Source organism: Ambystoma mexicanum, chromosome 4p (assembly GCF_040938575.1).
Source record: "Ambystoma mexicanum isolate Mex_15411 chromosome 4p, UKY_AmexF1_1, whole genome shotgun sequence".
Classification (NCBI taxonomy): Eukaryota; Metazoa; Chordata; class Amphibia; order Caudata; family Ambystomatidae; genus Ambystoma; species Ambystoma mexicanum.
Window position 1 is genome coordinate 94,599,594 of NC_090927.1, and position 26,708 is coordinate 94,626,301.

The 26,708-nt window shown below is 47.5% G+C and overlaps 1 protein-coding gene across 1 annotated transcript in view; it reads right to left on the minus strand.

Annotated features, from left to right (window-relative positions):
- LOC138452786 (waprin-Enh1-like) overlaps positions 1–26,708 on the minus strand; it is a 45,615-nt gene that overhangs the window by 11,793 nt on the left and 7,114 nt on the right. The window contains exons 2-4 of the mRNA XM_069605126.1: positions 22,035–22,190; positions 20,263–20,418; positions 15,010–15,249 (exon numbers count right to left, since the gene is read on the minus strand). Of these exons, the coding sequence (XP_069461227.1) occupies positions 15,010–15,249; positions 20,263–20,418; positions 22,035–22,190 (552 nt within the window). The remainder of the gene's footprint in view (positions 1–15,009; positions 15,250–20,262; positions 20,419–22,034; positions 22,191–26,708) is intronic.

The following is a 26,708-nucleotide window of genomic DNA, read 5'->3' on the forward strand; positions in this document are numbered from 1 at the left end:
GGTCCATGAGGGCTGCCTTTCCCACCTGAAGCCTCCAGTCCAAATCAGCACTCTGACCAGGGACTTCTCCACCCAGCTGGAGGAGGCCGCTGAGATAGCCAGACCAGAAGTCTTTCCAGGCTTCAGGCAGATGGTGGAAGAGAGAGTCAACCTAGCTGATGCCTGTGTGACTCTGGAACAGAAGCAAAAGTTGAAACAAGTTTTCTTGGATTTCCAAGATCTCTTTGCGGTAGACTCATATGACTGTGGTCGCACCGACATCCACACCACAACAATTGCCACGGACCCTGGAATGACTCCAGTGTTTGTGAAGCAATATCGCTTGCCTCTCGCATCCATGGAGTCCCTTACTGAAATAATTAAGAACCTTGAGTCCCGGGGAATAATCCGTCCAGTCCACAGCACTTTCAATAATCCAGTGCTGTGAATATTGAAGCCAAACGGCCAGTGGAGACTCTGCGCCGACCTTAGGGAGCTCAACAAATGGGTCCATACTTCCCGATGGCCTCTGCCCTACATTGACCAAGGGCTGGCCCAGATTCAGGGGTCACAGGTATTCACAGCAATAGACCTGACCAATGGATACTGGACCATGCCTGTCAGTAGGGAGGACCAATACAAACTGGCTTTTACCTTTGGGGGCCAGCAGTACACATGGACCCAAACTCCCTTCGGATACCTCAACTCCGGCAATGAATTCAACATTTTCCTAGATAAGGCCATGCCCGACCTGGGTGCGAGGGGTAACCTGGCTTATGTAGATGATATCCTCATCAAAAGTTCATCTGTGGAGGAACACATAGCGGAGATCCGTTATGTTCTGACACAGTTGAGGGCCGCCGGAGCAAAACTTTCCTTTCAGAAAGCACAGTGGTGTAGAACCAGTGTTAATTTCTTGGGGCATGTGATTACTCCTCAGGGTCTCTGTCCCCAAGAAAAGAAAGTGGAAGCACTCCAGAAACTGAAAGACCCCACAACTCTGCGGGAACTAAGGAGCCTCCTTGGACTGACTAATTACAGCAGAAAGTTCATTGAAGGCTACGCAGAGATCACTAGACCCCTGATTAATCTCTTGAAGGGGGGGGTCAAGTGGGAATGGGGTCCAGAACAATCCGAGGCGGTAAAACAACTCAAAAGAAGCCTCTCACAAGCGCCTTGCCTAGCTTACCCTGTCAGAAACAAGGAGTTCTTCCTGGAGATGGGGTTCTCTAATACATGCTTGACGGCAGTATTATACCAAAAGCATGACAAGGTCAATAAAGTAATCTCCTATGCGAGCAAAACTTTATCCTCTGTGGAGGAAAAATTCAACGATTGTGAGAAGGCACTCCTGGCAACGGTGTGGGCATTGAAGAATTACCGCCCGTTTATCCAGGGGGAACACATCATAGTGAAGACTCCACACCAGCCTCTGCAATATCTCCAAAGTGACAGAATCCGGGCTGGAAATGTGAGTAATTCCCGAATTACTTCCTGGATTCTGTCAATGCAAGGCTTTCCTGTGGAGGTCAGATATGGCCAAAACAAGAAGAGTCCCCTCGCGCAAGGTCATTGTGCCAGAGAAAACTGTCTAGAGGACGAAAGTCTAAAAATCAAGGACAACATGGAGGCATACCTTAATTCCCCACACAAAGTCTTTGAAGAAGACAAGTGTGAGGGAATGCCCACTGTCTATGTGGATGGATGCTCTTACCATGTTGACAACAACAAAGGGGAGAAAGAACTAGTGGCTGGCGTAGGGAATGCATGGGTGAAGGAGTTCCCAGAACCCTCCGCTGGATACAAAATTGGTCCCCGAAGTAGTCAGGTGGCAGAATTGATCACTGTGAATCAGGCCATCCTCACTGCTGTCCAACATCAACTCCACGAACTGGTCATAATCACAGATTCGGATTATGTACGGAACGGGTTCGTGGAGCACCTGGTTAATTGGAAAACCAGAGGCATGTTATGTGTTAATAACAAACCCTTGAAACATGGGAAGTTAATCCAAAACATTGATGATCTGGTCCCATCGAATGGGATGACCATCTACTGGAAAAAGATCAAGGGTCATTCCAAAGTAGAGGGACCAGACAAAACTGGAAATGGCTTAGCTGATCAGCTGGCCAAAACCGGGGCCATCCAAGGGGATCTAATAGAAATAGAGTCTGTGTTGGGGGAAATCCAGGTCGCTGCTATCACTAGGTCCCAGACAAATGCTCACAATGATCTTTCAACTGCACAATGGAGTAAGGAGACCCCTGATGCTGATTTGATTTGATTACAGCTCAGAAGGGGGATCCAATTATTGGTAAGTTTTACCAACACCTTGAGGATCCTGAGAACTTTCCCCTGACGGATACCGATTACATTGGGAAAGAGGACCTAAGAGTGTTGATGAAATGTCCAAAAATGTTCCGAATCCAAGATGGTTTGTTGGTAAGGAAATCCCAAGCTGGCCATGATCAGTGGGTGGTTCCTACCTCATTCCGAAGCCTGATGTTAAGTCACGCCCATAATGCGGCCACCGCACTTCATAGGGGGTTACACACAACACTGGAAATCTTAAGAGAGGTTGCATACTGGCCACACATGGGCCAGGACCTCAACCAATATTTGAAGGGTTGTCTTGTGTGTGCACAATTTCAGCCATCATCCCTCACACACCGTGCGCCTCTCCAAAAGAGGGGGATGACACTGCCATGGTCAGATTTGCAAATCGACTTTGTAGGCCCTGTGATTCGCTCATCTAGAGGAAACAAGTACATGTTGACCGTTACATGCTTGTTTACCAAGTGGGTGGAATGTCTCCCAGCCCCAAACTGCAAGGCAGAAACAGCAGCTGCCCTGATGATTAACCACATCTTTTCCCGTTTTGGTCTACCTCAAAGGATTGAGTCAGACAGGGGTAGCCACTTCACCAGTGAAGTAATGACAAAGATGTGGGAGATACTGGGGGTCAAAAGAAAGCTACATATTGCTTACCGGCCAGCTTCTTCTGGAGCAGTGGAGAGATATAACCGAACCATTGTGAGCATCTTAAAAAGGTTTGTGGCAGATTCTGGGCCAAGTTGGGATATCCGATTACCTCTGGTCCTAATGGCCATCAGATCTACCCCTTCATCTGCAACCAAAATGTCACTATTTGAGTTGATGACCGGGCGCAAGATGGTGCTTCCCCAGCATTTGCTCTACAGGACCCAAGAGCAGACACTGATAAATGCCTCCACAACTCATGAGTATGTGGAGAATTTAAGGAAACACCTTCAACATGCTTTTGCCTATGCTCAGCGGAATCTAGAAAGATCAGCTGAGAGTATGAAGACCCACTATGACCTGAAAACTTCCAGGAAGGAATATCAGGTGGGGGACCAGGTCTATTTATACAACTTCCAAAGAAACCAGGCAAAACAGAGAAAATGTTTGCCTACATGGAAGGGACCCTTTGAGATTATAGACAAGATCTCCCCTGTGGCCTACGAGATCCGCATCCCCAAAGGCGGTTTGGCAGAGGGGGAAGACAAGTGGGTACATATAAATCAGCTAAAGTGTTGCCATCCCAGGCACACTCTGCAGCAACTGGAGGAGTCCTCTGCAATACCAGAGGGGACCGCTCCAGATTAATTCAGTTCCAACCCTAAAATATCTCATATATAGTCTCTAAAATGTATACTCTTGTAAGCCACTGTCTTTGAATGATAACTTGTATCTCAAAAGTAAAATGTTAGGTATGTTAAAGTATAAAATGTATATGTCTGCCACACCATTAATAGTGGTGGAAAAATGTCTACGAATAGGTATTGCCGCTTTTCCTTTGTCGTCCTAGGAGAAAGAAAACCTGGAGACTGGCCAAGGAGGACGATCCGGAGACCGGGAGCAGAGACCTAAGGGGCCCAGGGTACCGCCCAATCCTCCCATCAGGACCAGCAAGGAGAACTGATTGATCGACTGGAGGGAGGAAAAGATGCTGAACTGTGCCACCTGCAGGATTGGAAGAAGATAATGGGGACATACCAGCGCAAGGGCTCAAAACCTCCTTTGCACCCGACTTCCCCTCGACTTGAATCAAAGCGCAGTCGGGCGGGGGGATTTGTCATGGGTTTTGACCCATGTTGAATCAATAGACTGGGTAGATGTGGGGATGAGCTGTCGCCGCCCATTATTCTATCCCAGAACAAACTAAATCAATAGACTGGGTGGATGTGGGGATGAGCTATCGCCGCCCACATTCACGCCAGAATAGGAGAACTGCGCAGTTGGCACGAGGCCACTCCAAAGATACAACCTTCTTTTGGGGAATTCATTTTCTTAATCCCAAAAATGGTTGCATTACCAGTACTCACCACTATCAGAAAGCCGGTGTTTTAAAACCACCAGACTTTTGTGTAAAACTGAACAAATGAAACAAAACCAGACCAAGGAAAGACTTGCTAAGAGGTGGATACAATGTAAAACTATATTCTGAAATGACTTGAAGGAAGTCATTATTTAATGTATATGTAAAAATTGTCAGTTTGATTTGAATGTAAAAAACTGGGAACAAAAAGTGACATTTAGCTGAAACCTGGCTTAATGAAACTGAATTCTGCCTGACAACTACCCCCGACAGGAGTTGATACTGGATCAACAGCTGTGTTCCCAGGCCTGGCTGCCAGGCCTGGTTGCATCCTGAGGTCACATGGCCCTGTTGATTAGATTAGGGGTGGAGCAGTTGGGGACTACAGGGAGTTGAACAAAGGCCTGTCCTGGACTCAGGCAAATGTTATATTGGGGGGCCGTAAAGTGGCTTCCTCTTAGGGGAAACTGGGAGGGGCAGTGCCTCTGCTAGCAGCTGAGCTTGGAGGAAGTGGATAAACCAGTTATTTCACCATGTGATGTGGGAAGCCACACCCCTTTTTGACCAGGGCATAATTTTAAAAAGATAGATAACTCAAAGTGCAGACTTGTCAGAATTATATAAGTAATATCATTATTTTTGTGATTTTTCTGTGAACATTTTGAGATGCGTTAGGACCCCGTGGTGTATTCTGGGGGGTTTCTAGCGGAAAATAGGGTCTCACTCCAAATGTCTGCATGTTAAAAATCTGACACTTCATCAATTAATGTACATTCTCCTTGCGCACGTGTGTGTAAATTTGGGTAAATGTCCGATATTGCAAAACCAGTTAAAAAGCGCAAAATGTTGTCATTTTTTAATGCAAGCCCCCAGGAAGATCAGAGGCGGACAAGCATGGACCATAAGGAATATATAATGTGCACATGTAATTTCAACAAATTGTATATCTGGGAAGGATGTATTTGAATCAAATATAGATTTGTGGGCAAACTGACCAGGGGAGGATCCTCTGACCCATAAAACCTACAGCATCACTCTGACTCACATTTCCTTCCCCCAATCATGGGAGAGGGGAGAATTGGGCCAATGACAAGTAGAGAGGGGCAGGCTTAGCTAGGCCCAGGCACACACCCATTTTCAAAACACATAAAAAGAGACTGCTGGGACAGGTAGAGACATTCAAATCCAGTTGCTGCGGAGCGTTTTGCCGGACCACACAACATCCAGAAGATACCAGTTCCAGACTGACTCCAGCTACATACTCCAGAACCTAGAACTTATACTTTAGAACCTAAATCAGAGGCCTAAAACCACAAGCTGAGTTCTCTGCAGCAGGCCTCAAATCATTGCAAGCTACTCACAGCCGGGCAAGTTGCTTGAATCCCTTCCCAAGAACTTTTGCCAGGACCAGTGCAGAGATCCAGGAGCCGTGCAGAGACCGCTGTATCCGGACAGACCAGACCAGAGATCCAGAGTGACCCAGACCGCTGTGAGCAGAACCAGAGAGCTGACCCAGATCACTGTGCAGTGCCGAGACCAGAACCGGAGTCCAGTCCAAAACCTGACCAGATCCGTGGCGAGGCCTATTCAAATTTATATTGTGAGTACCTAGCAGAACTGTGCAGAACCAATCTCTTAGTTAAAATAATCTAATCCAAACAATTTTAACCTAAGTAGAACAGCCTCCTAGAAATCGTGTCATCTGTCATTTGTAAAGCTGCACCACTGTCACTTGTCAATTCTGCAGCTGCATAGCTGTCACTTGTCATTTTGAGTTTACTTTAAATCCGAAAAACTACCTTTATTTAATCGTCCGTATCTCTGGAACCGTTTGGGATAGGAACGAAATTTAACTTTCCTCTGAAAGCTTAGAATCTTGCTACTCCTTATACTTTTGCCGTAATCACGATTCACGCACTCGCAAATTTTACCGAGATTTGCAATTTGGTTAAAAATCCAGCCACGTGTAACCATCAGCAGTCATTTCTTTCCTTGCTAAAAATTTGTTTGCCTCTTAATCACCATCTCTGAATCATTGCTAAAGTGAGCCTGAACTCATTCCAAGTATCTCTCACTCACCCTGAACCTCCTAAAGGAAATTAAAAGCATTTTCAGCATATTTCTCACTTCATTGCCAACACATTCAAAGCGCTTGGGCCTGTGTTTTAAAACTCATACCGGTTTTCTCTAAGCTTGCTGGGGGGGAACTGAATTTCGTATTGTATTTGATTGCATTCCTGAGAACTGTGTGCTCCTCTTTCCATCTACTTCCATGTCTTACATTGCGTAGGGGAGGGGGGTGAATTGCCAGAGAAAAAGTGATTATATTATCTTTTGCTAAAATCATCTCAAGTATTTCTGTACTGCATTTTATTCCTCATTGCTTTTCCCTTGAAATCATAAAAGTATTTTTGCTACTTGATCCATCCTATACTTACTCCTCATTGATTATAAAGAAGTGTGCTAGTGTCAGATTACCCATTGTTGATTAACATTATATTTATAAGGGTGATATCGATTATTAATTTATTATAAAAGCGTGGTATCTATATTTTGTCTTATTTCTCAAATAAACCTTTTAAACTTGCAAAACAGAACTACTTCTTGGCTCAGTGGGGTCAGGGGGATTCTAAGAGAGGGGTGTTATATAGGGGTAGTCATCCAGAACTCATGAACTGGACATAAAGATATATCAATAAGGGTTTCCATTCAGTATCCCAGACTAGGCATTGACTTAGCTGTAGTGTTGAATTGAATCTTCTTACAATACCAATTACCAGCTGCTCAGTCTTACTGGCTTTATTTTGTATTCTTATACAAGGAAGGATTGTTTTGTCTTAAATTGGAAGATTTATTGTGCATTGTTAACAACTTGTTTCCAGATAAAAACAATCCCTTAACACTAATTGCCAGCCCCAGATTCCTACTGGATTTCTAATCTACTTTGCACTTTGACTCCCCACAGTCTAGCTGCTGAGTGAATGGGGGCCAAAGAGGTAACTGCCCTCATACCTCTTTAGCAATGGGGATAGGAACCTCACTTTGGCCCCCACAGATGTGTAACAATGTTCAGATCCTGGCCGTACAAGTGATGTTCATGTGTGTGCAGCGCCAGTTTTGCTGGAAATAAAATACTGTTGTCTTTAAAGGCATACATGAACAGCGTCATGTATGTGACTTTAAAGCCAAAAGTATTATATGTGATTTTCAGCGTGATACAGTATCAGGGAATCAAAGCCTGAGTTCTATGAATGTTGACTGACACGTGCAAACCTGAAAGCTGCAAAGGGAACTGTTGTCTAGATTTATTTATTTATTTGATTTCTTGTAGGGCACAACATGCCCATGGGCCTCAGATGTATGCGGTCAGTGCTGTCTGTAGAATCTTGGGCTTTTCCCCCCAATTCCATTTAACAAATGTGCTATGAAATGCACCGTTTCGATCTGGGAAAGGGTCGGGCACCTGAGATTAATTTGCTTCCTTTTTTATATTCAAGGCAAGGGAATTTATGCCGCCCCCGCTAGGGGAAATAAAAGGTTGGCACCCGTGCCCCCCTGGTCTCATCCCACTTGCGCCCAGTCAGCGCCAGAGTGATTTATGTGTTTTAAACTGAGCCAGGCCTAGGATTTGCGAAACCTTGGGCCTTGTAACCTTGTTTTGAAAACACTGTCTGACTGAAATGCAGTGCAAGAAAATTGTGATTGTGTTCTGCTAACTATTCTGCTCCCAAGCAGCTGATTGAGTGAAAATGTGATGACGTTATTTCCGACAGTGTCCCTGCCAGTGATGTCACTTCCAGTGATGTCATTTCGAGTGATGTCACTTCCTTGACATCTGGGTATCCCCAGCAAATTCATAAGTTGGCTCCCTGCAGTGTGAGGTTTTAGACTGGTTTGGAAAAGTTGCAGTCCGAATACATGTAGGAAGAGAGATCGAGAATTCAGAGGCCTTAAGAAAAGCTGAGGAAATTTAGGAAGAGGCTCAGGTACCAAAGACCTCCATATGCGCCTTCAAAGACGTTGGTATTGCTAATACCACTTTAGCCCAGGGCAGTTCGTTGTTATTGCTTACCAGAGGTTGCTCACCCTCCTACTGGGTCCACCGGCCTCCCACCGTCATCCTAGTGCCCTTCATTGTTATTGCTTACTGAGGTTGCTCGCCATCCTACTGGGACCAGCGACCTCCACCATCAGCCTAGTCCCGTTCATTGTTATTGCTTACTGAGGTTGCTCACCATCCAACTGGGACCAGTGACCCCCCCATCAGCCCAGTGCTGTTCATTGTTATTGCTTACTGAGGTTGCTCACCATCCAACTGGGACCAGTGACCCCCCCATCAGCCCAGTGCTGTTCATTGTTATTGCTTACTGAGGTTGCTCACCACCCTACTGGGACCAGTGACCCCCCCATCAGCCCAGTGCCGTTCATTGTTATTGCTTACTGAGGTTGCTCACCATCCTACTGGGACCAGTGACCCCCACCATCAGCCTAGTGCCGTTCATTGTTATTGCTTACGGAGGTTGCTCACCACCCTACTGGGACCAGCGACCTCCCCCATCAGCCTAGTGCCGTTCATTGTTATTGCTTACTGAGGTTGCTCACCATCATACTGGGACTAGCAACTTCCCCCTCCATACATTAGAACATTCTCCATATGTACACCACCCAACTGCATCCAGCTCTGTTTCCCCATCAGACTAATGCAAACTAATACCAACCCTTCGCAAATGTGCCCCGTGTACACCTTGCTACGGAAACCAGCTGCCTTCCCACATGAGCCTACTGCCATCCCTCAGCATGTACGACGAGTGGACATCAGGCTACAGAATCCAGTTCAATTTCCACATCAGCAAGGCCATCCCTAAGGATATACAACAGGTGTTCACCATGCCACCCAAACCAGCTCAGTTTCCACATCGGCTTACTGCCATCCCTTAGTATGTATCACAACTGCATGCCGTGCTCCTGAAACCATGTACCATAACTGCACGCTGTGCTGTTGAAACCAGCTCACTTTCCACATCAGCCTACTGCCTTCTCTTAGTATGTGCGCCAAGCACACGCCAGGCTACTGAAACCAGCTCAGTTTCCACATCAGCCTACTGCCTTCTCTTAGTATGTGCGCCAAGCGCACGCCATGACCCTGAAACCAGCTGACTTTCCACATCAGCCTACTGCCTTCTCTTAGTATGTGCGCCAAGCGCACGCGAGGCTACTAAAACCGGCTCACTTTCCACATCAGTCTACTGCCTTCTCTTAGTATGTGCGCCAAGCGTATGCCATTGGCCCTGAGACCAGCTCACTTTCCACATCCGCCTACTGCCTTCTCTTGCTATGTGCGCCAAGCGCACGCCATGACCCTGAAACCAGCTCAGTTTCCACATCAGCCTACTGCCTTCTCTTAGTATGCGCGCCAAGCGCACGCCAGGCTACTGAAACCAGCTCACTTTCCACATCAGCCTACTGCCTTCTCTTATTATGTGCGCCAAGAGCACGCCATGACCCACGCCATGACCCTGAAACCAGCTCACTTTCCACATCAGCCTACTGCCTTCTCTTAGTATGTGCGCCAAGCGCACGCCAGGCTACTGAAACCAGCTCACTTTCCACATCAGCCTACTGCCTTCTCTTAGTATGTGCGCCAAGCGCACGCCGTGACCCTGAAACCAGCTCACTGTCCACATCAGCCTACTGTCTTCTCTTAGTATGTGCGCCAAGCGCATGCCGTGACCCTGAAACCAGCTCACTGTCCACATCAGCCTACTGCCTTCTCTTAGTATGTGCGCCAAGCGCACGCCATGACCCTGAAACCAACTCACTTTCCACATCAGCCTACTGCCTTCTCTTAGTATGTGCGCCAAGCGCACGCCGTGACCCTGAAACCAGCTCACTTTCCACATCAGCCTACTGCCTTCTCTTAGTATGTGCGCCAAGCGCACGCCAGGCTACTGAAACCAGCTCACTTTCCACATCAGCCTACTGCCTTCTCTTAGTATGCGCGCCAAGCGCACGCCAGGCTGCTGAAACCAGCTCACTTTCCACATCAGCCTACTGCCTTCTCTTAGTATGCGTGCCAAGCACACGCCAGGCTACTGAAACCAGCTCACTTTCCACATCAGCCTACTGCCTTCTCTTATTATGTGCGCCAAGAGCATGCCATGACCCTGAAACCAGCTCACTTTCCACATCAGCCTACTGCCTTCTCTTAGTATGTGCGCCAAGCGCACGCCAGGCTACTGAAACCAGCTCACTTTCCACATCAGCCTACTGCCTTCATTTAGTATGGGTGCCAAGCGCACGCCATGACCCTGAAACCAGCTCACTGTCCACATCAGCCTACTGTCTTCTCTTAGTATGTGCGCCAAGCGCACGCCGTGACCCTGAAACCAGCTCACTGTCCACATCAGCCTACTGCCTTCTCTTAGTATGTGCACCAAGCGCACGCCATGACCCTGAAACCAACTCACTTTCCACATCAGCCTACTGCCTTCTCTTAGTATGTGCGCCAAGCGCACTCCATGACCCTGAAACCAGCTCACTGTCTACATCAGCCTACTGCCTTCTCTTAGTATGTGCGCCAAGCGCACGCCATGACCCTGAAACCAACTCACTTTCCACATCAGCCTACTGTCTTCTCTTAGTATGTGTGCCAAGCGCACGCCATGACCCTGAAACCAGCTCACTGTCCACATCAGCCTACTGCCTTCTCTTAGTATGTGCGCCAAGCGCACGCCATGACCCTGAAACCAGCTCACTTTCCACATCAGCCTACTGCCTTCTCTTAGTATGTGCGCCAAGCGCACGCCATGACCCTGAAACCAGCTCACTTTCCACATCAGCCTACTGCCTTCTCTTAGTATGCGCGCCAAGCGCACACCAGGCTACTGAAACCAGCTCACTTTCCACATCAGCCTACTGCCTTCTCTTATTATGTGCGCCAAGAGCACACCATGACCCACGCCATGACCCTGAAACCAGCTCACTTTCCACATCAGCCTACTGCCTTCTCTTAGTGTGTGCGCCAAGCGCACGCCAGGCTACTGAAACCAGCTCACTTTCCACATCAGCCTACTGCCTTCTCTTAGTATGGGCGCCAAGCGCACGCCATGACCCTGAAACCAGCTCACTGTCCACATCAGCCTACTGTCTTCTCTTAGTATGTGCGCCAAGCGCATCCCGTGACCCTGAAACCAGCTCAATGTCCACATCAGCCTACTGCCTTCTCTTAGTATGTGCGCCAAGAGCACGCCATGACCCACGCCATGACCCTGAAACCAGCTCACTTTCCACATCAGCCTACTGCCTTCTCTTAGTATGTGCGCCAAGCGCACGCCAGGCTACTGAAACCAGCTCACTTTCCACATCAGCCTACTGCCTTCTGTTAGTATGGGCGCCAAGCGCACGCCATGACCCTGAAACCAGCTCACTGTCCACATCAGCCTACTGTCTTCTCTTAGTATGTGCGCCAAGCGCATGCCGTGACCCTGAAACCAGCTCACTGTCCACATCAGCCTACTGCCTTCTCTTAGTATGTGCGCCAAGCGCACGCCATGACCCTGAAACCAACTCACTTTCCACATCAGCCTACTGCCTTCTCTTAGTATGTGCGCCAAGCGCACGCCATGACCCTGAAACCAGCTCACTGTCTACATCAGCCTACTGCCTTCTCTTAGTATGTGCGCCAAGCGCACGCCATGACCCTGAAACCAACTCACTTTCCACATCAGCCTACTGTCTTCTCTTAGTATGTGTGCCAAGCGCACGCCATGACCCTGAAACCAGCTCACTGTCTACATCAGCCTACTGCCTTCTCTTAGTATGTGCGCCAAGCGCACGCCATGACCCTGAAACCAACTCACTTTCCACATCAGCCTACTGTCTTCTCTTAGTATGTGTGCCAAGCGCACGCCATGACCCTGAAACCAGCTCACTGTCCACATCAGCCTACTGCCTTCTCTTAGTATGTGCGCCAAGCGCACGCCATGACCCTGAAACCAACTCACTTTCCACATCAGCCTACTGCCTTCTCTTAGTATGTGCGCCATGCGCACGCCATGACCCTGAAACCAGCTCACTTTCCACATCAGCCTACTGCCTTCTCTTAGTATGCGCGCCAAGCGCACGCCAGGCTACTGAAACCAGCTCACTTTCCACATCAGCCTACTGCCTTCTCTTATTATGTGCGCCAAGAGCACGCCATGACCCACGCCATGACCCTGAAACCAGCTCACTTTCCACATCAGCCTACTGCCTTCTCTTAGTATGTGCGCCAAGCGCACGCCATGACCCTGAAACCAACTCACTTTCCACATCAGCCTACTGTCTTCTCTTAGTATGTGTGCCAAGCGCACGCCATGACCCTGAAACCAGCTCACTGTCTACATCAGCCTACTGCCTTCTCTTAGTATGTGCGCCAAGCGCACGCCATGACCCTGAAACCAACTCACTTTCCACATCAGCCTACTGTCTTCTCTTAGTATGTGTGCCAAGCGCATGCCATGACCCTGAAACCAGCTCACTGTCCACATCAGCCTACTGCCTTCTCTTAGTATGTGCGCCAAGCGCACGCCATGACCCTGAAACCAACTCACTTTCCACATCAGCCTACTGCCTTCTCTTAGTATGTGCGCCATGCGCACGCCATGACCCTGAAACCAGCTCACTTTCCACATCAGCCTACTGCCTTCTCTTAGTATGCGCGCCAAGCGCACGCCAGGCTACTGAAACCAGCTCACTTTCCACATCAGCCTACTGCCTTCTCTTATTATGTGCGCCAAGAGCACGCCATGACCCACGCCATGACCCTGAAACCAGCTCACTTTCCACATCAGCCTACTGCCTTCTCTTAGTATGTGCGCCAAGCGCACGCCAGGCTACTGAAACCAGCTCACTTTCCACATCAGCCTACTGCCTTCTCTTAGTATGGGCGCCAAGCGCACGCCATGACCCTGAAACCAGCTCACTGTCCACATCAGCCTACTGTCTTCTCTTAGTATGTGCGCCAAGCGCATGCCATGACCCTGAAACCAGCTCACTGTCCACATCAGCCTACTGCCTTCTCTTAGTATGTGCGCCAAACGCACGCCATGACCCTGAAACCAACTCACTTTCCACATCAGCCTACTGCCTTCTCTTAGTATGTGCGCCAAGCGCATGCCATGACCCTGAAACCAGCTCACTGTCTACATCAGCCTACTGCCTTCTCTTAGTATGTGCGCCAAGCGCACGCCATGACCCTGAAACCAACTCACTTTCCACATCAGCCTACTGCCTTCTCTTAGTATGTGCGCCAAGCGCACGCCATGACCCTGAAACCTGCTCACTTTCCACATCAGCCTACTGCCTTCTCTTAGTATGCGCGCCAAGCGCACGCCATGACCCACGCCATGACCCTGAAACCAGCTCACTTTCCACATCAGCCTACTGCCTTCTCTTAGTATGCGCGCCAAGCGCACGCCATGACCCACGCCATGACCCTGAAACCAGCTCACTTTCCACATCAGCCTACTGCCTTCTCTTAGTATGTGCGCCAAGCGCACGCCATGACCCTGAAACCAGATCACTTTCCACATCAGCCTACTGCCTTCTCTTAGTATGCGCGCCAAGCGCACGCCAGGCTATTGAAACCAGCTCACTTTCCACATCAGCCTACTGCCTTCTCTTATTATGTGCGCCAAGAGCACGCCATGACCCACGCCATGACCCTGAAACCAGCTCACTTTCCACATCAGCCTACTGCCTTCTCTTAGTATGTGTGCCAAGCTTACGCCATGACCCTGAAACCAACTCACTTTCCACATCAGCCTACTGCCTTCTCTTAGTATGTGCGCCAAGCGCACGCCATGACCCTGAAACAGCTCACTTTCCACATCAGCCTACTGCTTTCTCTTAGTATGTGCGCCAAGCGCACGCCAGGCTACTGAAACCAGCTCACTTTCCACATCAGCCTACTGCCTTCTCTTAGTATGCGCGCCAAGCGCACGCCGGGCTACTGAAACCAGCTCACTTTCCACATCAGCCTACTGCCTTCTCTTAGTATGCGCGCCAAGCGCACGCCAGGCTACTGAAACCAGCTCACTGTCCACATCAGCCTACTGCCTTCTCTTAGTATGTGCGCCAAGCGCACGCCATGACCCACGCCATGACCCTGAAACCAGCTCACTTTCCACATCAGCCTACTGCCTTCTCTTAGTATGTGCGCCAAGAGCACGCCATGACCCACGCCATGACCCTGAAACCAGCTCACTTTCCACATCAGCCTACTGCCTTCTCTTATTATGTGCGCCAAGAGCACGCCATGACCCACGCCATGACCCTGAAACCAGCTCACTTTCCACATCAGCCTACTGCCTTCTCTTAGTATGTGCGCCAAGAGCACGCCATGACCCACGCCATGACCCTGAAACCAGCTCACTGTCCACATCAGCCTACTGCCTTCTCTTAGTATGTCTGCCAGAAAGCATCTCTCACTCCTCATCTGTCCTGTCTCATTTCCTGCACCATGGACACTGGGTCCTGACTCATGTAGCAGACGCTCTGTGTCATCCTGGGCTATCTATCTGTTCCCCACTCCAGGCTCGCCTGCAGTGAACCTTATTTAGATCCACCTGTTGTATGGGAACTCGGCGCACAGTTGGCCTGTCTTATAGCGCCTTGCAAAGGGGAATGGTCAGAGAGTGCCAGTTGCCTACCTGTGTCCCTCCTCACACAGTCTCTAATGCAGTTGGGAAGATTGCAGCAGATCATCTCACGAGGACACCCTTTGCTGTCCCTGCATTTGACCTTCATTCTATAGCAGTTTTCCGGGTGAAGGCGGGGGCAGTCATCGCCGTGATCATGGTGCTCGTTGTGATCGTCGTGGTGATCGTTGTGATCGTCGTGGTGATCGTTGTGATCGTCGTGGTGATCGTGACCATGGTGATCGTCGTAATCTGCAAAAGTCAAAAGAGGAGAGAGCAGCTGAATCCTAGACCATCCCTGGTTCTACTTGAGGAGGTGGGGGGGGGGGGGTGCTCCTTCCCTCGAGGATTAAGCAGGTCCCGAGAAAGGAACTACAGTGGTTGCCTGCAAGTCAAAATGTGTATTCATTTCCAATAGTGTGGGTGTTGCTGTTACTTTATTATGAACTGTCAATGAGTTACAATTCACCCTTATGCACTCCATGTACCAATACAATCACTGAGAATATATGGTGGGACACAGCAATTGATCTACACACACAATGCATAGATATGTGTAAAATCGGTCTCATTAACAGGGGTGGACTGGGAACTAAAAGAGGCCCTGGAATTAATTACTTGGGACCAAAAGAGGCCCTAGAATTAATTACTTGGGACCAAAAGAGGCCCTGGAATTAATTACTTGGGACCAAAAGAGGCCCTGGAAATGAGGTTCAAAGTGGCCCCCATATGACGCATTTTCAGCAAGCCCAATGCTTTATGAGAAAATTTGGAAATATCACACGGAGGCCCAGGGTGCAGAGGCCCACCAGGAAATCTCCAGAGTTCCCCATAGGCCAGTCCACCCCTGTCCAGGGTGCAGAGGCCTACCGGGAAATCTCCAGAGTTCCCCATAGGCCAGTCCACCCTTGCCCATGGTGCAGAGGCCCACCGGGAAATCTCCAGAGTTCCCCATAGGCCAGTCCACCCCTGTCCAGGGTGCAGATGCCCACCGGGAAATCTCCAGAGTTCCCCATAGGCCAGTCTACCCCTGCTCATTAACATTTAATCGGCTACTTAAAATACAGTGCATGATATCAGATCATCCGGTCAGGAGTGCCAACCTCGATAGGAAATTGCTCTGTGAACCCCCAATTCTCCCTCGGGCATTGCCTGGATGCGAGGACAGTTCTGAATGTATCCAGCCTCAGTCGCTCCCATCTCATCCTCCCAGCTCGGGTCTCTTTCACTCTTCCCCCCCCCCCCCGCCTTCTTTCTCTCTTTCTTGCTTCTCTGCGCCATTTGCCTGCACCTCTCTTCTATCCGCATGTGTTCTCTTCCTTGTCTCTGCTTTGTTTTTTGTCATTTCCCTTTGTCGCTTTGCTCTCTTCTATCTCCCTCGCCTCTGCTCTCACTCGGCTTGCTTTCTCTCTACATTTCTTCTCTCCTCCTCTTCTTTTGTTTTCGCTACTTCCCTTTCTTCCACATTCTCTTCTGTCTGCACCATGTTGCTCTCCTGATCTTCTCTGATGCCTTCCTTCCTGCCTCTTTCATAGCTGCCTGTCCTCGTACTTCATACCTCCTCTCTTTGCCTGTCTTCCACATTCTCTCTTCCCTTGCCCGTGTGTTTCCTTCCTTCCCTGTCTACCCCTATCCTCTAGGCCACAGTCAATTATACCTACTTATCCCCTCTTCTCTCTGCTTCTGTTCTACTTCCCTTGCCTCTATTCTCTCTTCCCCATCCCCTCTCCTCTCTGCCTGTGTCTTTCCTTCCTTCCTTCCTTCCTTCCTTCCTTCCTTCCTTCCTTCCTTCCTTCAAACAACAAACAAAACAAACAAAACTCCTCCATTATCATGGAAGGTCGACGTGTCTTGTCCATTCCTTGGTAGGGAAAGCGACGCCGTCGTATCGTTTTCGCAAAATTGTACCAATTTTAGGAGTCCCTTCGGGGCTCCGATAGAATTTACTTTATTCCAAAGGATATTTTCATCCACAGAGTCGAAGGCTTTTCCCAGATCTAAAAACGCTACATATTCTCATCCACTCCTAACCTTACAGTTCTTTTCAAATGTGGTGTTCAGAGTGAAATAAGGTTTATGGTCTTTGCATCGAATATTTTCCATTGAAGGTCCTTTCCATCGAAAATGTGGCATTGAAAAAATGTGCATTGAATGCATTTTTTTACTGGGGGTCTGGGTCCCCTCCAAGCCCCTATTTTTTACCCATTAAAAGCCCCCAAAAAACGTAACCCTTTACCCTTTAAAAACGCATTTGATGCATATTTTTCCGATGCAAATCCCTCGATGGAAAGAAAGTCCATCGATAGATTCACCAGATACCATGAAATAATGATCCACTGTGCTGAAGCCACCTCTCGGAATAGCGTTGTTGCAAACATTGGGCCTCTGGCCAGCATTATTGCCTCCAATCTACATGAAGTTGGTCAGTACCCTTTTTTTGGAACTCTGCAAGTTCTACCATGCCCTGCTGCATCTTCCCTGGATGGCCAACTCTCCGCAATAGTTGGAAGTAGCTCCTCAGAGAGCCAGACACTCTGGAGGGTGGTCCCATTGCCACTTTAATGAAGGCTCCCTTTCTATTATCTGAACTGAACAGTTCCATTGCTATCTCCTTGTCTGGCTGCATCATGTCTCGGCCACCCATCTCATCATTATCCTGTGTTAGTGTCAGGGGCGTTGCTAGGGGGGGCTAAGGGGGCTATAGCCCCTGATCTTTTGGTTGTAGCCCCTGATAGAATCTCAGGAGCTACAGCCAAAAGGCTAGCTAGCCCCCAGTCCCAACAGTTCCGACATCAGCTTAGCCCCGGGTCTTTTCCAGACCTAGCAACTCCCCTGGTTAGTGTGCCCTGTTTGCTCTGATAGCCACTTCCCTATCCATATGCTCTGATAGCCACTTCCCTGTGCCGTGCTTGGTCTTTTGGAAGTTCAAGGCAGGTGAGCTTGGTTTCACATGCAGTGACCATTGGTCTGTCTTGTGTATTGGGGAAGGGGAGAGGTTGTCACGTGCGTTCGGCTTCCTGTGCACTGTTGGAGGCCTTGATGTCTTGTTTGCGGTCCATGATGGCGGATCAGACAGCAGAAATGTAGAAACATATTCAATGTCACAGATGCAGTGTTGACCTGGTTACACTGCACCGAAAGAGGGCAGAGGTTGAACTCTGTTTTCATCATACATTTCATTCCATGGGTGTTTCTTTTCTACAGGGACTGCTAGGCAGACTGTCAGAGTACCACGCAAGAAAAACATTCTTTCTGGTGACGCTTTAACCCCAAAATACCACTCTATGTAAGTATATGGCAGAAAATAATGATGATTATACTCTAATATAACCTAAAAGAAAATAACCCTTTTTCTGGGAAGTTACTACACCCATATCGCCTCTTTCCTGGCGAGCTGTAACCCGAGTTTACCGTGTAACATTATTCATGGGTAGATTGGGGGATGGGCACCGTCTCATGTGTAGAGGTAATCACCTCCTTCCTGGCGAGCTGTAACCTGAGTTTACCATGTAACATTATTCATGGATAGATTGGGGGATGGGCACTGTCTCATTTGTAGAGGTAATCGCCTCTTTCCTGGCGAGCTGTAACCTGAGTTTACCGTGTAACATTATTCATGGATAGATTGGGGGATGGGCACCGTCTCATGTGTAGAGGTAATCGCCTCCTTCCTGGCGAGCTGTAACCTGAGTTTACCGTGTAACGTTATTCATGGGTAGATTGGGGGATGGGCACTGTCTCATGTGTAGAGGTAATCGCCTCCTTCCGGACGAGTTGTAAACTGAGCTTACTGTGTAACATTATTCATGGGTAGATTGGGGGATGGGCACTGTCTCATGTGTAGAGGTAATCGCCTACTTCCTAGCGAGCTGTAACCTGAGTTTACCATGTAACATTATTCATGGATAGATTGGGGGATGGGCACTGTCTCATATGTAGAGGTAATCGCCTCTTTCCTGGCGAGCTGTAACCCTAGCTTACTGTGTAACATTATTCATGGGTAGATTGGTGGATGGGCACCGTCTCATGTGTAGAGGTAATCGCCTACTTCCTGGCGAGCTGTAACCTGAGTTTACCATGTAACATTATTCATGGATAGATTGGGGGATGGGCACTGTCTCATTTGTAGAGGTAATCGCCTCCTTCCGGACGAGTTGTAAACTGAGCTTACTGTGTAACATTATTCATGGGTAGATTGGGGGATGGGCACTGTCTCATGTGTAGAGGTAATCGCCTCCTTCCGGACGAGTTGTAAACTGAGCTTACTGTGTAACATTATTCATGGGTAGATTGGGGGATGGGCACTGTCTCATGTGTAGAGGTAATCGCCTACTTCCTAGCGAGCTGTAACCTGAGTTTACCATGTAACATTATTCATGGATAGATTGGGGGATGGGCACTGTCTCATATGTAGAGGTAATCGCCTCTTTCCTGGCGAGCTGTAACCCTAGCTTACTGTGTAACATTATTCATGGGTAGATTGGTGGATGGGCACCGTCTCATGTGTAGAGGTAATCGCCTACTTCCTGGCGAGCTGTAACCTGAGTTTACCATGTAACATTATTCATGGATAGATTGGGGGATGGGCACTGTCTCATTTGTAGAGGTAATCGCCTCTTTCCTGGCGAGCTGTAACCCGAGCTTACTGTGTAACGTTATTCATGGGTGGATTGGGGGATGGGCACTTGTACAGAGGTACCACAGACATGTAATCAAAGGAGACCATCACCAATATCAAAGTTATAAAGAGAACAGATTCTCAACATGTGCTAACATGCCTGAACATGTCATCTTGTGTCTAGGGGCCTGTCTGTTTCATTACATTACATGCTCATCAAAAGAATGGATTGCATGTTAGAACAGATGCATTTTATGCATTCGGTGTGAAAGAGCAAGAATGTGTTACACACACGTCTTAGTGTAAGTAAGAGAAAGTCTGTAGTATTAACAGACATCAAGGTTGAGAAATAAATGGTTTTAAAATGATTCCATGATTTCTCTGCATAACCGCGACACGGGAGATTCTAGCATTGACATCTCTTGTGAACTTACCTTGAACATGTTCTATATCGTCTTGGTGCCGCCCCTTATTACCCCAGCAAACATTCCCCATCCTAACTGCACTTTCCCCCTCCTGTTCCCTGCTGCTAGTTCCCCAGCTAAACCAGCATAGGGCTCTGCGCGTGAGGTTAGGTGCAGGAGACTGTAGTATATGAAGGGAACTGCCCAAGCGGGCGCATGCGCACTGTAAAGCTGGCCACCTACCTCCTGGTCGCTCTGCCGGCATACATTTCCTTAAGCATTTAGAAGCGTCGCAGCACTTCTCGTCACGCTCACATTCGTAGTCACCACGGCATTTGATCTCCTTTTTATAGCAGTTTTCTGGACCACCATAAAAACGTGGGCAGGTACCACGGTGATCTGCAAGAGAAGATAACAGCGATGAACGGAAATCTAGAGGATTCCTTAAACAATCACAAGGAGGCATTGGGGAGCTGTGCAACAGACGCGCAACAGCAAGCAACAGATGCATGCAGCAAGCAACAGATGCATGCAGCAAGCAACAGATGCATGCAGCAAGCAACAGATGCATACAGCAAGCAACAGATGCATGCAGCAAGCAACGGATGCATACAGCAAGCAACAGCAAGCAACAGATGCATGCAGCAAGCAAAGCAATACCAATACAGCAAGCAACATATGCATACAGCAAGCAACAGATGCATGCAGCAAGCAACAGATGCATGCAGCAAGCAAAGCAATACCAATACAGCAAGCAACAAATGCATACAGCAAGCAACAGATGCATGCAGCAAGCAACAGGTACATACAGCAAGGACAGATGCATACAGCAAGCAAAAGATGCATAAAGCAAGCAAAGCAATACCAATACAGCAAGCAACAGATGCATACAGCAAGCAACAGATGCATACAGCAAGCAAAGCAATACCAATAGAGCAAGCAACAGATGCATACAGCAAGCGACAGATACATGAAGCAAGCAACAGATGCATACAGCAAGCAACAGCAAGCAACAGATGCATGCAGCAAGCAACAGATGCATACAGTAAGCAGCAGATACATGCAGGAAGCAACAGATGCATGCAGCAAGCAGCCGATGCATACAGCAATCAACAAATGCATGCAGCAAGCAACAGATGCATACAGAAAGCGACAGATACATGCAGCAAGCAACAATTACTTCTCATGTGTAGAGGTAATCGCCTCTTTCCTGACGAGCTGTAAACTGAGCTCACTGTGTAACGTTATTCATGGATAGATTGGGGGATGGGCACTGTCTCATGTGTAGAAGTAATTGCCTACTTCCTGGCGAGCTGTAACCTGAGTTTACCGTGTAACGTTATTCATGGATAGATTGGGAGATGGGCACTTGTATAGAGGTACCACAGACATGTAATCAAAGGAGACCATCACCAATATCAAAGTTATAAAGCAAACACATTCTCAACATGTGCTAACATGCCTGAACATGTCATCTTGTGTCTAGGGGCCTGTCTGTTTCATTACATTACATGCTCATCAAAAGAATGGATTGCATGTTAGAACAGATGCATTTTATGCATTCGGTGTGAAAGAGCAAGAATGTGTTACACACACGTCTTAGTGTAAGTAAGAGAAAGTCTGTAGGATTAACAGACATCAAGGTTGAGAAATAAATGGTTTCTCTGCATAACCGCGACACGGGAGATTCTAGCATTGACATGTCTTGTGAACTTACCTTGAACATGTTCTATATCGTCTTGGTGCCGCCCCTTATTACCCCAGCAAACATTCCCCATCCTAACTGCACCGGCTGGAGTTCCACGTCCCCCTAGTGAAATCCCTCATCACCGACATGATAAATCATTTTATTGGGTCCAGCCTTCTCCCCATCCTTTCCCCCTCCTGTTCCCTGCTGCTAGTTCCCCAGCTAAACCAGCATAGGGCTCTGCGCGTGAGGTTAGGTGCAGGAGACTGTAGTATATGAAGGGAACTGCCCAAGCGGGCGCATGCGCACTGTAAAGCTGGCCACCTACCTGCTGGTCGCTCTGCCGGCATACATTTCCTTAAGCATTTAGAAGCGTCGCAGCACTTCTCGTCACGCTTACATTCGTAGTCACCACGGCATTTGATCTCCTTTTTATAGCAGTTTTCTGGACCACCATAAAAACGTGGGCATGTACCACGGTGATCTGCAAAAGCAGATAACAGCGATGAACGGAAATCTAGAGGATCGTTAAACAATCATAAGGAAGCATTGGGGAGCTGTACAACAGACGCACAACAGCAAGCAACAGATGCATGCAGCAAGCAAAGCAATACCAATACAGCAAGCATCAGACGCATACAGCAAGCAACAGCAAGCAACAGATGCATGCAGCAAGCAACAGGTACATACAGCAAGCAACAAATGCATACAGCAAGCAAAGCAATACCAATACAGCAAGCAACAGACGCATACAGCAAGCAACAGCAAGCAACAGATGCATGCAGCAAGCAACAGGTACATACAGCAAGCAAAGCAATACCAATACAACAAGCAACAGATGCATAAAGCAAGCAAAGCAATACCAATACAGCAAGCAACAGATGCATACAGCAAGCAACAGATGCATGCAGTAAGCAACAGATGCATGCAGCAAGCAAAGCAATACCAATACAGCAAGCGACATATGCATACAGCAAGCAACAGATGCATGCAGCAAGCAAAGCAATACCAATACAACAAGCAACAGATGCATAAAGCAAGCAAAGCAATACCAATACAGCAAGCAACAGATGCATACAGCAAGCAACAGATGCATGCAGTAAGCAACAGATGCATGCAGCAAGCAAAGCAATACCAATACAGCAAGCGACATATGCATACAGCAAGCGACATATGCATACAGCAAGCAACAGATAAATGCAGCAAGCAACAGATGCATACAGCAAGCGACAGCAAGCAACAGATGCATGCAGCAAGCAACAGATGCATACAGCAAGCAACAGATACACGCAGCAAGCAACAGATGCATACAGCACGCAACAGATACATGCAGCAAGCAACAGATGCATGCAGCAAGCAGCAGATGCATACAGCAAGCAACGGCAAGCAACAGATGCATGCAGCAAGCAACAGATGCATACAGCAAGCAACAGATGCATGCAGCAAGCAACAGATACATGCAGCAAGCAACAGGTGCCTACAGCAAGCAACATATATATACAGCAAGCAACAGATGCATACAGAAAGCATCAGGTGAATACAGCAAGCAAACCAATACAGCTAAGAACTGGAGGTAAATCTGCCACCTTTTGGCCGAAAAAACTGTAATTTTGGCAGAATTACTGCCGGCGGTAACGCTGCCGAAATCCCCCATGGAGTCCTGTGGACTCCAATTAATGGGGACTAACACCGACCACCACTTGTAATCTGGCGGTAAATCCATCAGAACAAGTGGCAGTAAAGGTAATTGCGTTTAGTGGTATCACTGCAGATTTATCGCAGAGATACCGCCAACCTTGTAATGAGGACCTTAAAGTCAGGAAATCCGTACAACAGGTATATAGCAGTGATCAAAGTCAGAGGAGCTTTACAATATATACATGAAAGCAAGCAAAGACAGGGTTATTGACAACAGATGTGTACAGGAAGGAAAGACATGGGATCTTTAACTAACTGCCAGGCTATTATGCAAGTCTATGCAAAAAGGGGTTAAAACAGAACCATAACAGCATTATTCGTCAGTTGAGGTTTGAAACTGAGAGAAAACAGCAAGCAAAATCTGCAGATACAAAGAGGAAAGCACAATCCAGGAATCTTTGCAACAGATACTTAAGTGCAAGCAAAGCCAGGAGATCCTCAGACAGATACAAAACAGTAAAGTGAGGGCAGGCTTTCAACCGATAACAATACTTTAGCCTACTTTCATTCCACTAAAATGGTAACGAAAAAACATGTAAGACAAGATATGGAGAATGTCCATAAGACCGAAAGGAACTCCAGTAGTTTACCCAAGTTCTTCATCATAAAGGAAAGTCTTCAAGTGTTTTTTGAAGAGCGCAGTCCAGTCACTGTCAGCAAGGAACCCGGGGAGTGCATTCCTCGGTGTCGGGGCCCAGGAGTTAAAAATGGCTGCACCCATTTTCTTGAGAGTGATTCGTGGTTGGCTGGGTCTGATGATGTTATTAGATCCTAGGTCACGTTGGGTTATTGTTTATTCTAGCTGTCAATTATGATGGTGCCTCGTCATAGAGGCACTTGAAACCCATAACTAGGCCCTTAAACTAAATCCTCTGTCGAACTGGAAGCCGATGTCGTCTCCTCCGGGCTTCAGTAACATGCGCTTGACGCTTCAAACCACAAACAGCGCGTACAGCACCGTTCTGAGCCGCGTGCAGTTTTTCAGGTTGGTCTGCGAGGTCCCTAGCAACAGACTATTACAGTAGTCCAGCTTAGAGTTTATGAGACCAGCAGCAATCATTGCTCGGTTTGTCTCACACAAATGAGGACGAATCTGCCATAATAGCTGGACGTAATAATAGCAGGAAGATTTAAGATGGCTACCCTGCCTGGTAAAACATAACCGGGGCTCAAAAGAACTCCCAGAGTCTTAACCGATTTAGAGACTGGGATAACATGGTCTGCTATAGTAAAACTCTCATACTTAGGCCCTCATTACGACCCAGGCGGTAAGTTACCGCCTGGGTCGTACCCTTACCACCATGGCGTAAACTATGTTTACGCCATGGTGGTTGGCGGATTTACCGCCCCATTCCAAGGTGAGTGGGGCGGTAAATCCCCATTTCCCATTTTACCCTTCCCCATTCCCATTTTCGCCCCATAGGGCATAATGGGAATGGGGAAAGGCGATAATTACGGCACCGTAAATTACGGTGCCGTAATTTATTTATTTAATTTATTTTATTTATTTATATAGCGCAGACCAGGCCCAAAGGCAACCGGGCGCATATCTTGACAGAAAGTTACAGGTATGACAAATCATCGCCAAATTATCGCCAAGGTCCCTTTGCGGCATGGATTTTAACGGCTGCAAAAAAGCAGCCGTTAAAAGCCATCCCGCAAAGGGAACCTTGTAATCAGGCGTTAAGGGTCGGCGCCGTTTACGGCGCCGTAAACCCCTTAACGCCTGAGTCAGAATGAGGGCCTTAGTGTATCTGGTCATTGCATCGAATGCAATACCATCGTATGCCTTACCATCGGAAAAATTGCATCAAAAAAAAGAATCAAATGCATTTTTTTTTTAAAGGTAAAGGGTTTAGTTTACTTATAAAGGGTTTTAAAGGTTAAAAAAGGAGGGGTTGGTAAGGGACCCCCCCATTAAAAAAAATCTTTTAAAAAATGCATTCGGTGCAATTTTTTTCGATGCATTTTTTTTAGATGGAATGGTATGTCGATGATGAATTCGATGCAATGACTAGGAACCCATAATTAGATTCAAGTTTTTTTTGTTTTTGTTGAGTGCCTAGAATGAGTAGCTCAGTTTTAGAAATATTTAAACGCTAAGGAGTTCAGAGCCATCCATGCTTGTTTGGCCAAGAAAATGTTATTTATTTGCTCTGAGTCATCAGCATATGAGCCAGATAGCTTCAGTACGCTCTGGGTATCGTCTGTGTAGTTGGCAAACTGTACCCCCAGGACAGGCAAAAGATCACATAAGTGTCTTGAATAAATGCTAAAAAGCAGACATACATGTAAACATGTTAGCATGTATGTCTAACCATCCGAGAACTTCCTTTTCCTCCACAGCAGATAGTTGTACAATATGAAAAATGGACTGTGACACCCCAGAAATAAAGTGGCCCACATGTAAAAAAACTCTTTTCATAACCTTTCACGACAAATGGGGTGGTGTGCACAGCACTCCGTTGCCTCCCAGCGTAGTGCTACACAATACTTATGGCAGAACCATATATCCTTTCAAAACATATGTGGCAGGTGGTGGTTTTTTATAGCACACTGTGGTAGTAACATTTATAAAAACTCCCAGCTACTAAGTGCATTCCAACAAGTGTCCGACATTGGCCCAGAAGCCTGCCGCATGCTGCTCCAGCAGGCCACCCGGTTAAGCTTTGTACTACTTCCGGATCCACTTTTCTGCATCTTTCTTTCCTTTCTATTTCTATTTCTGCGGATCTCTTCTTTATCCCCCCTTCTCACGTGCTTCTGTCTTGCTCCTCCCACTCCTTCCATTGTCAATGCCTCTATTCACTGTGTTTGTCTGCGACTCGCCTATTTGTCTGCCCCATCTTGATCGCTCTGCTCAGCCTCCGTGCTCTAAGCCAGAACTCCCCTAATTCCTGTCCATTGTCTGTGTTGCTGACTAAAACATTTGGTTAGCCAAAGGTTGCAGTCTCTTGCTGTCGGCCTTTAGTTTATCCTCTCCTTCGCTGGCAGCGCTTTCCTCTATCAGCAAATCATCGCCTTCCTTTGGCTCTTTCTGATCAGTGCATTCGTTCCCTTTCTTCTCTCGTTCTCTATCCGCTTCATCTTTCTAATCTCCCTTTCTTTTACTCCTCCGAGGTTCACACCTCTCCGACTGTAGTCTCCCAATGGCTCTGTGATCTGACCTTCTTTTTTTGTTTTTTGTTTTATTGGTTAAAAATGAATTCAACCTTTAACAATACACGTGAATACATTTTCATGAATAATAATTAGGATACATAAAAGTAATTGAAACTGTACAGTTTTCAATTCTATATAAAAT